This window comes from Anarhichas minor, unplaced genomic scaffold (assembly GCF_050575085.1).
Source record: "Anarhichas minor isolate MPS153535 unplaced genomic scaffold, ASM5057508v1 ptg000017l, whole genome shotgun sequence".
Classification (NCBI taxonomy): Eukaryota; Metazoa; Chordata; class Actinopteri; order Perciformes; family Anarhichadidae; genus Anarhichas; species Anarhichas minor.
In genome coordinates this window covers 5,768,554-5,781,052 of record NW_027466463.1, presented here as the reverse complement: position 1 = coordinate 5,781,052, position 12,499 = coordinate 5,768,554, and the positions used below count along the sequence as shown (strand labels likewise).

The 12,499-nt window shown below is 41.8% G+C and overlaps 1 protein-coding gene across 1 annotated transcript in view; it reads right to left on the bottom strand.

Moving 5' to 3' along the window:
* The window catches only part of ca10a (carbonic anhydrase Xa), a 194,462-nt gene that overhangs the window by 14,405 nt on the left and 167,558 nt on the right, over window positions 1-12,499 (bottom strand). The window contains exon 4 of the mRNA XM_076093030.1: window positions 9,323-9,508. Within this exon, the coding sequence (XP_075949145.1) occupies window positions 9,323-9,508 (186 nt within the window). The remainder of the gene's footprint in view (window positions 1-9,322; window positions 9,509-12,499) is intronic.

Here is a 12,499-nt window from a genome sequence, read left to right as displayed (position 1 = left end):
TGGGAGAGTTGTCATCAACAAAATAATTTGCTTTTGGCCAAATTTGTGCATTTCGTGGGAACACTACATGTTCATTCACACACTGATGGCAGGGGCTAACAAGGTGCCACCTGCCTATCAGAACTATCTAACCATTTATACCCAATTATACACGTATAGCAATTTGGGTTTAAGTGTCTTGCCCAAGGACACATCGACATGGACTAACAGAGCCGGGGATCGAACCGCTGATCCTCTGATTGAAGGACGACCCGCTCTGACACTGAGCCACATTTTGGTTACCAACTACAACAAGCTAAAGCTTCTAATGTATTGCCTTTAGGCTGTGGTACTATATTTTAATAGCAATAAACACAATAAACTGCAATGAATATAAAGGCAGTAAAGCACTTGTTTCAAGCACAAAAAGGCCGTAAAAATGTTCAGATCTTTACCAAAGGCTCTTTCACTTTCTCTCCCCGCCTCCGTGTACTTCTCATACTCACTCATTGACAGAGGGCTTGGCAGGCATACTGTACTGAAGGATATAAATAAACAAATATAAGAGGAGAGTAATTATGAAAAGCTCGATTGGGGGAGCACAGAGCGACAGAACGTCTATAAATGCAATCAAGCGGAGGGAGGAAGTGATTAGAGCCCTACGTTGATCTGATTAGATTTTTAGGTGAGCGCGGCAGAGGCAGCCAAAAGAACTCATCCACACCCCCTCAATGACAAATTGCACAACGTTTGCTGCTGGTGGGCAATAAAAGGCCAGAGTGGGCCATAATAAAGTGAGACCGTTTGCCAAATGGAGACGGGCAAAAAAAAGAGCAAGATGCAAAGCAAACAAGAGTGGAAAAAGAGGTGGTAATTAGGTACAGAAACGGTTGAAGAAAGAGCAAGATAGGAGAGGTACTGAATGTTGGCCAGGCTTGTGAGCCTAAAGCACTACATCATCTATCACAGTGGCCCTCTGTTCAAACACAGACTCACACTAACTACTGAATACAGTCACACCTCCACCCATCTAATAGGTGCAATCCTTTAAGATGCAGCCATAGCACTCTGTTCCTGGTGCCTATGGTACAGATTATATTATTACAGATTATATTATTAGCATCACCATCTTGGCATTTTTGCAACCGATGAACGAAGGTAACAATATTTGGACTGCGGAGGAGTGACATACTGTAGAGACGCCGTATATGGCTTTGGTAGTGGTAGCTACTTGTCAATCACAAGGTAGCCCCGCCCTAAAGCCTATTCTTTATGGTCTATTTGACTCTAAATGGACCATAATTTACAAAATGAACATCATGCTGTATTGAAGAATACTTGAAACTAGAGATTGACACCATAACTCATGTTTACAATGTTTACTGAGGTAATAAATCAAGAGAGAAGTAGAGTCATTTTCTCATTGTCTTCTATACAATCGTGCAAGGAGTCGCCCCCTGCTGGCCATTAGAGAGAAAACAAGTTCAAGACACTTCCGATTTGGCTACACTTTTCAGAACCGGTGGTTCAAAAGCACTTCATCTAATCAGAATCAGTATTGAATCTGCTTATCAAACGAATCCATGAGGACATTTGTGGTTTTAAATTCTATAGTTTCTATCTTAACTATTGGATAGATATCCAATAGTTAAGATAGAATCCATATAAATCACAACCACAAATGTTATCTATGAATTAAAAAAATTTACCAAATTTCATTTAAATTAAATTTGGTACATTTATAAAATGCATGTATCGCATCAGCCTCAGCTGTACTCTTTCTTAGTAGTTATTACATAATGTTGCCATGCCGACATGCTGAACTAAGATGAAGAACATTGAAAAAAATGAACTGGTAAACTGGTAGCATGCTAACATTGTCATTGAGCATGTTAGCATGCTAATGTTAGCATTTAGCTCAAAGTACAGCCTCACAGAGTATAGCTGTAGACTCTCAGTCGTGTTATAATACTGATATACAGTTTAGCTTGATTAATTAAGATGACTGCAAATGATTTGTCAAAATTTGTTTATTCAACAATCTTCGGCCGAGTGCAGACATGTTGCTTGTGGAAGTAAAGGTCGAATCCAACTGGGTTCTTTTCCACGGTTCTCAAAAGGAAAATCCCACTCAGCTGTTATCAAAAAGCCATGAAGTAGGTTTCCAAAGTAAGCTAACCAATGAGGTTAAAGTGACCAGCTGAGTTAACTGTGCTACGTTTGAAAAATAACTGAAGTGCCGTCATATGTGTACTTCAGTATTCTGCAAGGTAAAATTACTGTTTTTGTCAATGGAGTCTTGTTGCTTTGAAGAGAGTGATATAACTTCAGGATTCAGCTTAAGTACCTCGTTGGAAGCAGATATTTGATGGCAAGGTAAAACAGTTGTGGAGGTGAGAAGCAGAAAAATTCAGTCAATTTAGTCATTTAAAAAATCAGTTTAAGTGTATGCTACACTTTGAATATTTTCACCGCCTAACCGTGCTGCCGTACTTTGCCGAATTGAAGTTGTAATATCGCTCTCTTCATAGCCACAACACTCCTTTGACAACGGGAATTTTATCTCGTTGAACATGGGGGCTGCTGGTCTTCCATGCCTCCATCGGTTAGTTTCCTTGTGTTACTGAGTTTTTTAAAGTCTGAGCAACTGTAGGTAATACACTGACTACGGATACATGTATAATGTCTTATATGTAGCAGCGTCATCATGTCACGTGGAAAAACCTTTTCAGAAAGGCTTTGGAAAATACAATTTTGACCAAAATTTGAATGTTTGTATTTGAATACATAAGGAACACCACTGTGAAGCTACAGAATGACATAAAAACGGACTGTCGTTTTAAAGGTTAATCAGCTATGTTGATGGTTATCGGACCATTTTGTTGGTATCAAAAGGGTTCTATAGAATTTTCATGTTTGCTTCAGTGGAAAAGCATCCAAAACAAGAAAGACCAATGTCACCACACTAAAACTTCCCATTGAAAGCAACACTAATGGCTTTTCACTGTCATGGCAGCTCCAGTGGGCAGTGCCAGCACTTTTCAGGCATCAGGGATTTCAGTCAGCTAAACCTGCAATGAAACCTGCACTGAAGCCACACTGAGCAGAAGGGGTTTGAGACAACGCTGACTTGGGTATGAGAGGGTCACTTTTGCTTGGTGCTTTCTGGAGTGTGTGTGTGTGTGTCTGAGGGGGCGGTCATGACAGCCTCTTTATCGCATGACGGCTGGCCTGGCCCCAGGGTTAGGGAAATATGAAGACAGCAAGTCGATAGCGAGAAGAGAGGCTGCTCGGCTAACGGCGAGAGGGGGGGCTTAAAAGTGCTGGGCTGGAAATGACGCTCTCCATCTCACCGTCCATCCATCCGTCACCTCCTCCTTCAGATTTACTGGAGCGTGGATCCGTAAAACTAACAAACGGACGAGGCCTGCTACCACCGATCACACTCTTTTTTTATTTGAGCCTTGGCACGACAGAACACTGCCAGAGCACTAGAAACCATCCATCATCTGTGTTTATACTCACCCATGCTACACTGGCAATTGAACATAATCCCAAATTTAGTTGGCTTCCGTCATTCATGTTCCGATGCGATTTAAATCTAAAAAACAGCACAATTAGGACCACCACGGTGCAGATGCGGGCGAAACGTGACGTGAATAGTGATTAATGATAATTGGGGAGGGGGGGAGAAAAAAAGCTCCGTGACCGATAATCTGCCGCAATGATATTAGCTCAATGTGATTTTCCGTGTGTGTGACTGTGTTTCAAAGAGGACGAGGTGATTGGTCTGATTGATGGGGGTTTAAAATGTTTGGAACAGCTGCCTATGGCGAATCCCTCTCAAACACTTAACATGATTTGTATTAAATATAGCCGGATCCTCTCTTCAGCAGCGAGCGGCATCTCCTTCAGTTTGCAGTGGCTAACCGTTCAATTTATTGGGTGTAATCCCATTTGTTTTGTCCATCATCATGTTGTTTTATCAGATGATCCGGATAATGGGTGATAATGGGTAAATAAAAGGTCATTAAGGGAACAGCTGCTCGGCGGTGTTTGCTTTTCAATCATTTCCCGGACTGCATAGTTTGAGGGGATGTTGGTGGAAAGTGAATGAAAATGAGAGAATAGAAAGTCTACAATGGTATGGCAGTTTTGTAATTGCTTTTTTTTCTTTTCTCAATCATGGTCTACTGTTGTTGAAAGACAGAAATACAGTGGTGCAGGAATGAGTCCTAAAACGGAAATGAGTCAGCATTTTTTGCAGTTCTGGTTCCCTCCTCTTGAAGTTGATGGAGTTTTTGAATGGGTTTAGTTTTTTTCCCCCCAACTTTAACTTGTAATTTGAATGCCTCTTAGTTTTTCTTAAACTACATGTTAGCCAGTGGTGGTTCTAAAGGTGGTTCAAAGTACTGTTAAAAATCAGACAATCCCATACCGATATGATGGAGATGATGCTGTTTGGCTGATTGGATTTTTTTTGTAAAGAAAAAAAAAAAATGAGCCAAACTACTATTGTTTGTATGTACAAAGACCCTTTGCCAAATGTTGAATGTTTGAATGTTGCAGCCAGTTAAGTAGCACAAATGCACATTCCCATTTAGGGATGGCCATTGCAAATTAGCGTCGGCTACAAATGAAGCAGTATGTGGCATTGGTTCATGCTATACTTTTGCCTATACAAATAAACATTAATAAATAGACAAATCAACTAGTAAAAAACTAAAACAAAGATGGAAACTGCTGAAATGAATTGAGTGTGTTGTTACATTAAATTAAAGCTGATTTCTAAGTCTGCTCACTCCAATGTCAGAGTGTTCTTCAACGCACCAGCAAGTATTTTCAGTATAGTTGCTTTGTGACCGAACTTCAACATAACTTTGACCAAAAATAAAAGAGATGAATTCTTCCCTGTGATGGATCACCTCGGTTTCAGGTCTGGAAAGCAGACTGGAATGAACACAAAGCGGTCGCTGCCTGGAAGGAGGGAAATCCATCGAAACACTTGTGGCGGTAGTACAGCAAAGAAAAATATTAAAAGTTGATCAGCTTTTTGTACGGGTCAAATCGGACAGTATAAATGAAAGAGTGCTTTTTGAAAGGCAGTTACTCAAGCTCGGAGCACTTGTTTTCTATCAGAGGAGGATTGGATGGCTGAGTGTGTAAAAACAACTTGGTGAAGGAATACTATTTGGAATATTTTAGCACTTATTAAAAGACCAAGGTGTTTCATTTTCAGATTAGACTTTGAAGAAGCTCCAGGGGAGCGAGCACACACACACACACACACACACACACACACACACACACACACACACACACACACACACATGCACACAAAGAGAGCATAAATTAACTGGCATGTCTTGTAATGTGGCAGCCAGCCAGCCAACACACATCACATTAGTCTCTCTCTCTCTCAACTCAAAGAGGCTACAGGGCTGCCTCTGACCCTAGTAATTATGAAGGGAGTAAAGGAGGAAGTAAGGTGCCGTGGCAGCGACAAAGAACAAACACAGGACTTTCAGCCAGGAGTCCCGTCAACGTTGAATTATTTTTAACGTACATAAGTAGCGCCGTGGTTACTCTTTTCTTTTCATTGCGACGGAAGTCTGCGGTGTCCGAATGTGTGTGCCGACACTTCAATGCGACATTCCCTGACTGGATAGTGAGCAGACATATTTTGCGGTCAAAGGAGATAAAAGTCCACCTTTACTTTGTTGTTTAAAAGCTTTTATTTTGAAGCAGCAAAATCAGGAAAAGTTGGGTTTTCATCAGCAGTAACTTAACAGGACTCAGACAGCAGGTCTCAGCTGGACCCCATCCCCGGTTTTCCTCCTCTCTTCCCTTTACTCTCCTCGGGAGACGAAGACCCGTGTGGCGGGAAGACGAAAGAGACCTACGTTTGATCATTTATCCGGATTGTGCCCCAAAGCTGTCCACACCTCGCTGAGATCCAAACTTGATGCGAGCCAGGCCACCTCGGCATGTGGTCTGGCTGACGTACCACTTTGTGTGTGTCGTTGCGTTTGCACAATTAAAATAAGGCCCATAGTCCGGCTCGTCTGATAGCAATCCAGCTGCAACACCTTCTACCTGCATTTACACCTTCATTAACACATCCACATAGAATATCCAGATACAGACTGAACCTTTATTCGCCTAAAACACATGGTCAAGTTCTACAATGAACAGATGCCAGTGGAAAACTCTGTATAAAGGCTTCTTAGCACTTTCATCTGGCATGTCAAAGTGGAAGAGGCATTTTTGTTTTGTATACTGCTGTGTCTCTTGACAGATGACTGTAAAGGGTTATTCTGGTTCAACACATCATCGCTTGGTCTGTGGCCATTTTAGGGATGGTATGTCAGTTTCGGCTCCTTACATGCATACAGCCTCTTCAAGCTAGGTCTAACAAAAGTGCTTGGTTGGTTTAGGACAAGATGGGGGTTTGGGTTAAAATAAGTATTTTCGTTAGGTAAAATAAGTATGCCGGTTTACTTAACCGGCATTAACTTTGGTTAAATGAGTCAACGTTGACTTTGGTTTCACACACAGGACACGCTTGTCTTCACAAAAGTAATAGCTGATCCAGGAATGAGACGACATCCCTAAAGGGACTTATATGAGGAAAGAAAAATGAGCAGCAGGTAATAGGTTGTAAATAAACCCCATGGTTAGCCAAGCTTGGAGAAAGAGGAGGTGACCAGTAGAATTATTAGGGGCCGTTCACCTCAAATCCATTGTTGCGCGTAGAAGGCGCATTTAAAAGAGAGAGGGACACCCATCCTGGCGTGCAAGCGTTCCCAAGCGCCTATTTTCCAGGTCACATCGGCTGAGCCCCGGGATAAAAAATACAGTTCAGCTTTTAGAACACAGACACGTGTCAAGTGACGTGGAACAACCAATCCAGCAAGCGGATATCCTTTTTTTTATCTTCCGCAAACAGTAAGCAGTAAAGCTACTGCCAGGGATTTTACGGCGGGCTGAAAGGATGAAAACGGCACGGCTGCCGGTTTTCACACGCGGTTTTAAACGCAACATGCGAACAACCTCTTTCTCGGGATTACTGATGCGACATTGCTTATCTGCCACTTTATGTGAGGATCTGCCTCTTCAGGGCAGTGAGGCTGAGGAGGTGACTGTGTGAGCTAGGACTTTACATATGTTCATTACTATACTTGTGCCCACATGTCAGGAACTGATAATAAATCATATTAATACAAATGCATGTGTAGAGTGGATGAGGCAGTGAGTAACATTAATGCACTGGCTAATCCTAACAAAGTCTATATATATATCGTGCTGTATTTGAATATTTAGACTACGTTGATACTGATAACTTTTATTTTATCTTATTTTATGGGATATGTATGTACGAGATGCATTTGATTTTATGGCTGTTTTAATGTATGTATTTTGATATTTCACTACCATGGACCATGGTGTGCCATAAAACGGAATTCAACACAAACAAAAATGAGTATGATGACATAAAGGGGTGATTTAAAGACGAAAGCTTTGGAGAGCTAAGTCACACACACGCACACACACACACACACACACACACACACACACACACACACTCACATCCTCCCACGGGCTGCCATTTCAGAAGGATGCTTTTGCTTTAAAAAAGTTGTAATGTTTTCTCTCTTTGTTCACGTTTCAAGGACATGCACAGCCACCACTCATCTGTAGATGGGGGCGAGAGGGAGCCATTGGGAATGAGAGAAAGAGTGAATTTTTTTTCTGCATTTCCGATTATGAAACATCTTATTGGACCTTGAGGGCGCTGCTTATGCTCAGAATAAAAGGCTGGTGTGGGCTATCGGGGGAGGTGGATGTTTTCTAGTTGCCGTTTCACTCAGTAACTGTTGTTTGAAAGAGGAGAACATGGCTAAAGGGAATGGGATGTTTAAAAAAACAAAAAAAAAAGACCAACAACACATCTGTTACCGGCCTTTTCCTGGTCTAGTTCTCCCCTGTGGTTTGGTAACTCTGGCAGAGCTACAACTATCTGTCTATCTGAGCGGATCTACTGAAAAACAGCACCTATTGTCAACTCACAGTGAGATGTTGGACCACATGCCGTCAATCAACTCTGTGGATTTGTTTGGATGAATGGGGGAGGGGACACTGACATTTTATGTGATAGATAGAGACATGAGATGAGGCTCTATTTAGATCTTTTACCGCATGCAAAGACATTCAGACTGCAAAACAGATTTCATCACCCGATTTGAATTCATTTCTCAAGAAGCTATGGAAGTCTGTGAGTGCCAACATTCAAATGAAATCATTTTTGCAGAAAAAAACAACATGGCGATGGCTGTAATCCAAGATGGCATCAGCTTCTCTGCTTGGCTCTAAAGAACTCCTCCAACACAGTGTTAACCCACAAACGGTAAATTACATAAAACATGAAACCCCGGAGCGAGCCTCAATATTGTGTTATGTGTGTGTGTGTGTGTCTGTATGTGCACATGGTGTCCTTTCAGGCTCGGGGTCACAGCTCTCTCCACCCCGAAGGACACAGTAAAGACTTGCTTTATTATGATTCGAATATCAGCTCCCGGACTCTGAGGGAGGACAAATGATTATCATTAATTATAATAAATTTGCCTGTCAAGACTGCAATTATTTTGTTGCCACACAAATTGGCATTCACTTAATGGCGGCGGGTGGAATGCAGCGGCGTGAGCGACTCGTGATTCTAGTTGAGCAATCAAAGCCGGGGGAAGCTAATTGTTTCGCTCGTCAATATGTTTAAAATGGCGACAGTATGCGTTTGTGCGCAAGTGTGTGTGTGCAGGGACGGAGCATGTGTGTGTGTGTGAGGGAGTTAAACGCTTAACTGTCATCTCCAAGACAAGCTTGCTCCTGCTGAAAAGCACTGATGTGCTCATGTAAAAAAGACAAAAACACGTATTTAGAGCGTCACACGGTTCTCTGCAGATTGGGGGACATTCTGCCTCCTTCAGGCGCAGAGACCTTTTCTGCGCCTGTGCGAACACATCAGCAACTTTATAAGGTGATCATTTGTTATCCTAACTTTGTTATCCTAAAATACCACTTACCGACATGTTATTACATTATAATATTCATACTAATATTAATCTCATCAAAATAAATTGATACGCCTGCTGTTGAAAGGGGTCACATGTTTTAGCTCCTGCAATTTGTCAAGGGCTTAAATAACAAATAATAATTGAATAATAATGTAATACAATAGTGTCTGTATGCACGACTCAAATGTTTATCATTTATATGGGGACCAAAGTGTGTTAACTGCAGTTCTCTTTGCCGAGTATTCTGTCGCCGACACAAAGAGTGCACGCACCTCTCCGGAGAAGGCCTGTCCGTTCAGCATGTGTTCGGAGCCCTGGCCGTCCTCGCTGCCGAAGTGTAGCCGGATCTCCTCCAGGCGGTGGCTGTACGTCATTGGTCCTCCGGAGATGTTCACCAGATGCTCCTTGTCCAATCGCAGGGAGACGTGGCGGCCCGTGTTGTACATGGTCCCTCCCACCTGGAGAACAAATGAGAAATAAAAATATTAAATGACAGACCATCGTTATGAAATTCACAATGGCCTTATCTGTAAATTGTGAGAAGAAACATGGATCAAGCGTAAGGTGAAGAAAAAAAACATTCTATTTCTCTGCAGGATCTTTTTCCATCATATTGAATCAAGCCTGTCAGTGGCAAAAACAATACATTACAGCCTGTACAGCGGCTCTCACAATATTGTTTCCCCCATTAGACACAAAAATTTGGAGAAAAATCCATGTTAAAAAACATCAAATCCACCTTTTCAATTCCTTATTATGTTGATTCAAATTGATTCCAGGAGGCTTACATGTTTTTTTCTACAGATTTACTGAATAATATATATGTAGGTGGGAAATGTGTAAAATAATGTGTTAACCCATGAATATTTATTTTTACTGCGGGTTTATTTCTACAGTATACAAGAAATTAAAGTCAACAAGATATGCCAAAAAAACCTCCCAAAAATGTACACCATACTACATGAAAGTATTTTTTTGTTGAGCCTAAAGTTAAGGAACACTTATTACTAAAGGCTCCTGGTGTATTCTCTCTAGTCAGTTTTCTAGCTGTGAATCATTTGTTTAGCAATGATTTAACAAAAACAACAAGTAGGGAAACCTTGAAGTGTTTTGCAGCTATGCGAGCTTTGGTTTCAGTAATAAGGAGATGCTTTTGTCTCGCATTGTTGACAGCTCAGGTTTTTTTCCCGTTGATGCCTGTATCATCATCAGCGGCGCTTACGCAGGAACAGTCCTGAGGGCTTTATTTAATTAGGCAGCAATCTGAGCAGGAGGGAGAGGCGATATTGTTAACCGCAACAAGGCTTCAACAAACAACACAAATGAGAGAGTGGAGCCTCTGGTGAAAAGAAAGGAGAGGTAAAGACGGAAAAAACACAAGGTTTTTAGGGAGAAAACACGGTGCCGCAAGAGCCTCGAGTAACGATCTTTATCGGTAGCTCTGTTTATTTATTTATAACGGCGAGTGGTTTCAAAGGGAGCCGTTGATATTCATGCCACGACTTTTGGGTGGACTTCCATCGCTCTTATCTGCCTCTTTCTCTTCTTTTTTACTCCCTTTGCTTTTCCCTCCTCTCCCACTCTCTCCTTCTCTTTTACCACTCGCTTTCAAAACGATGATGCCCCCCCCCCCCCAATTCCCACCAAAAGAAGTCTGCCCACACATTGTAAATATTTTATAAAAGCTCTGAGGAGAAAAAAAAAATCAATGATTTGAAAGGAGAGAGAGAGAAGAAGGGGGAGCGATGCAAAGAGGAGATAAGTATGGGGGAATAGCAGGAGGAGAGAAGGTAGAGAGGAGCGAGGGGAAGTCTTTCAGGTTTCTTAGCAAAGACGACGAGAGTCAGGTGAGACCCCTGAAGAGGCCAGGGAAAAAAATCTCATCTCCCTCAAGACCTCCGCGGGCTATTATTCATGAGGAAGAAGAAGTGATGAGAGGTCTGTGGACTCTCCTAAAATATCAGAAATGGGGGAAAGTCCAGCAGGCTGGTAATAAAGCACACTGCGAGATAATAAGCTAAAATGTGAGGCGGTGGAAAGACATGGGATGACACTACATCGCCCAAAGTGTCTCCCCAAACATTAAACCAGTGTGTAATTGTTAAACAGCTCCTTCTATTGGCCATGAATATGCTGCTACACCAGTCAACGGTGCCTCGTCCAAAACTAGCACAAAAGTGATTTGTTCTAGTCAGCAACACAACATTGAAGCAGCACCAATTCAAGTTTAATGGACAATTGATCAAATAACTATATGTAACGTGAAGGTAGCTGGTGAACATAGTGGAGCTTTTAGCAGCTAAAGAGCCAGATGTTTTTCCTCAGGAGCCGGTGGAGACCAAAAACAGAGCTAAAAAGGAGAGTTGAGTATTTGGCAAAAAAGTTACTTAAAAATGAGTGATTGTGTGACAACAGTTTTACAAGGCCATAATATGTCCGACCTACAGTAGCTTAGGCTAAACAATTTACCTAAGTCAGATGTTGCTCTGAGTCAATAGGATCTCGATAGGAACTTTAAATAGGACTTTTACGGACGTTTTGCACCACTTCGAGTTACATGCCGTTATGCCCGTAGCTTGAGTTACGCTACAAACATAGTTATTGTGAGCCAAACCACAATGTTTTTTTTCTAACCCTTCTTCTAACCAAGTATTTACATTGCCTAAAACATACCGTGTCTCTTTTTACAAAGTTAACCACGTGTTAAAACGTCTTAAAACGCTAACCACAACAAGGCTGCCCCTTTATGATGAGTTTCAATGAGATCATGGTACGATGAAATTTCTCAAGGCTTCCCTTGGCGTAGTTACAACAAAACAAATAAAAGCAAACAACTAAAATAAAAAACTGTATTCATCACACCCCTGGTGTGTAAAGGCCTTTAAGGTTAGGAAATGACGGTTGTTCACTAGCAACACATTCCCAGCTCACAGTCACTTTGTTGTCCCATCCATCCACCAGACTTCTTGCTGTGCTAACAACAATATATATGCAAGTATGTATGTACTGTATGTATCTACAACCACCCTCAATAAATGAATGACAGTACAAATACACTTCTGGATATAAAATCACACTGCTTCTGTCTTTGTTCCTGACGGAACAGAGTCACGAACAACAGCTACCCGTGGCCCTTGTCACGGAAACCTAAACACATGCTGTATTCAACGTTCAAAAACAAATGACAAATGCTGTTTTGAGTGGACAGTCTCTGCTGTAACAGCCTCCACTCTCCTGATGGTCAAGGGCCCTTCCCCAAACTGCTATATCGTCTATCATCCTCGTCGTTTTGGACAATAAATAGCTCCAAAAGGGGACGCTTGTGCCACAGAGCACAAAAATATCCCCACTCTATTGTTTCATGTGACTATTGCACACAGCAAAAACAGTGTGCAATTGTTGTTTTTTCTCCCACAGCCAATATCTGTTGTTCAGGTCGATTGCTCATG